The sequence below is a fragment of the Mastomys coucha genome, unplaced genomic scaffold (genome assembly GCF_008632895.1).
Source record: "Mastomys coucha isolate ucsf_1 unplaced genomic scaffold, UCSF_Mcou_1 pScaffold22, whole genome shotgun sequence".
NCBI lineage: Eukaryota > Metazoa > Chordata > Mammalia > Rodentia > Muridae > Mastomys > Mastomys coucha.
The window spans coordinates 79,038,649-79,039,709 of NW_022196905.1; the positions used below are offsets into that span (position 1 = coordinate 79,038,649).

A 1,061-nucleotide genomic window follows, 5' to 3' on the forward strand; every position below is an offset into this window, starting at 1 on the left:
GGTTTAGTTTCTGTTTCCATGATCTGTCCATTGCAGAGAGTGGGGTATTGAAATCTCCCACTACTATTTGTGTGGTGTATATAATTTGTTTTTAACTAGTTCTTTGTCATATTCTCTAACTTATTCTGTTGTTTTCTTCTTTATTAGTCTCTGTTGTCTCTTTCTACTATTTCAATTATGAACTCTGAGACAAGGCTTTATATCATTTACTTCTCAAGCAAAAGCTCCCCATTCCACCAAGGGCTACACCCATAAGAACTTTGCCATCATCATCATCATCATCATCATCATCATCATCATCATCATCATCATCTGTGTGTGTGTGTGCATGTGTGTATGTGTGTAGCTTATGTGTGTGTGTTTGTATGTGTGCACACATGAATATGGATGCAAGTGCATGTCTATGGTACACGCATGTGGAGAATAGGGGTTGATGATCAGTGTTCTCTTCAATAACTCTCAGCTAACTTTGAGATGATGTTTGAGTTTTAGGGTATCTCATTGAACATGGAATTCATCTATTATGGTTATAAGCCATTATACTCTGCTTTCACATGATAGCTGGGGCCCATTACTCATATTTTTTTGTTTCTGTAATACTTTGCAAACTGAGTACCAGCCCTTGCACAATGATTTTTATGAAAATATTTTCATATCTCAAAAATCAGGGTGAAACTACTCACCATCATCTACAATAGACCCAAAACCTGTGACAAAAACACTTGTTTTCGGTGGAAGTTTCATAGACGAATCTGGGAGGCAGACTCTCTGAACCACATTTGAAAACTCTACACGGGTGGTTAGCTGAGCTAGAGCAATGTCATTTTCATTGCTATCTCTGTGGTACTCTTCATGGATGATAATCTTCCCAACACTTCGTTTGATTAAAGGTGGTGTTATAGTTGTACCAAAAGTGGCAATCCATTTACTTGGGTCTCTGTTTCTGCAGAAAATTAAAAGATAAGGATTTGTAATGGTTCACATTGCCTTCTAAAGAAGGAAGAAGAAGAAGAAGAAGAAGAAGAAGAAGGAGAAGGAGAAGGAGAAGGAGAAGGAGAAGG

General features: G+C 37.7%; 1 protein-coding gene across 4 annotated transcripts in view; it reads right to left on the reverse strand.

The window, feature by feature from the left end:
• Nucleotides 1-1,061, reverse strand: part of LOC116071419 (transmembrane protease serine 11F) — an 86,802-nt gene that overhangs the window by 6,588 nt on the left and 79,153 nt on the right. For all 4 annotated transcript variants that reach the window (XM_031342915.1, XM_031342914.1, XM_031342912.1 and 1 more), the window contains one exon: nucleotides 684-943. In XM_031342915.1, coding sequence (XP_031198775.1) covers nucleotides 684-943 — 260 coding nt within the window. The remainder of the gene's footprint in view (nucleotides 1-683; nucleotides 944-1,061) is intronic.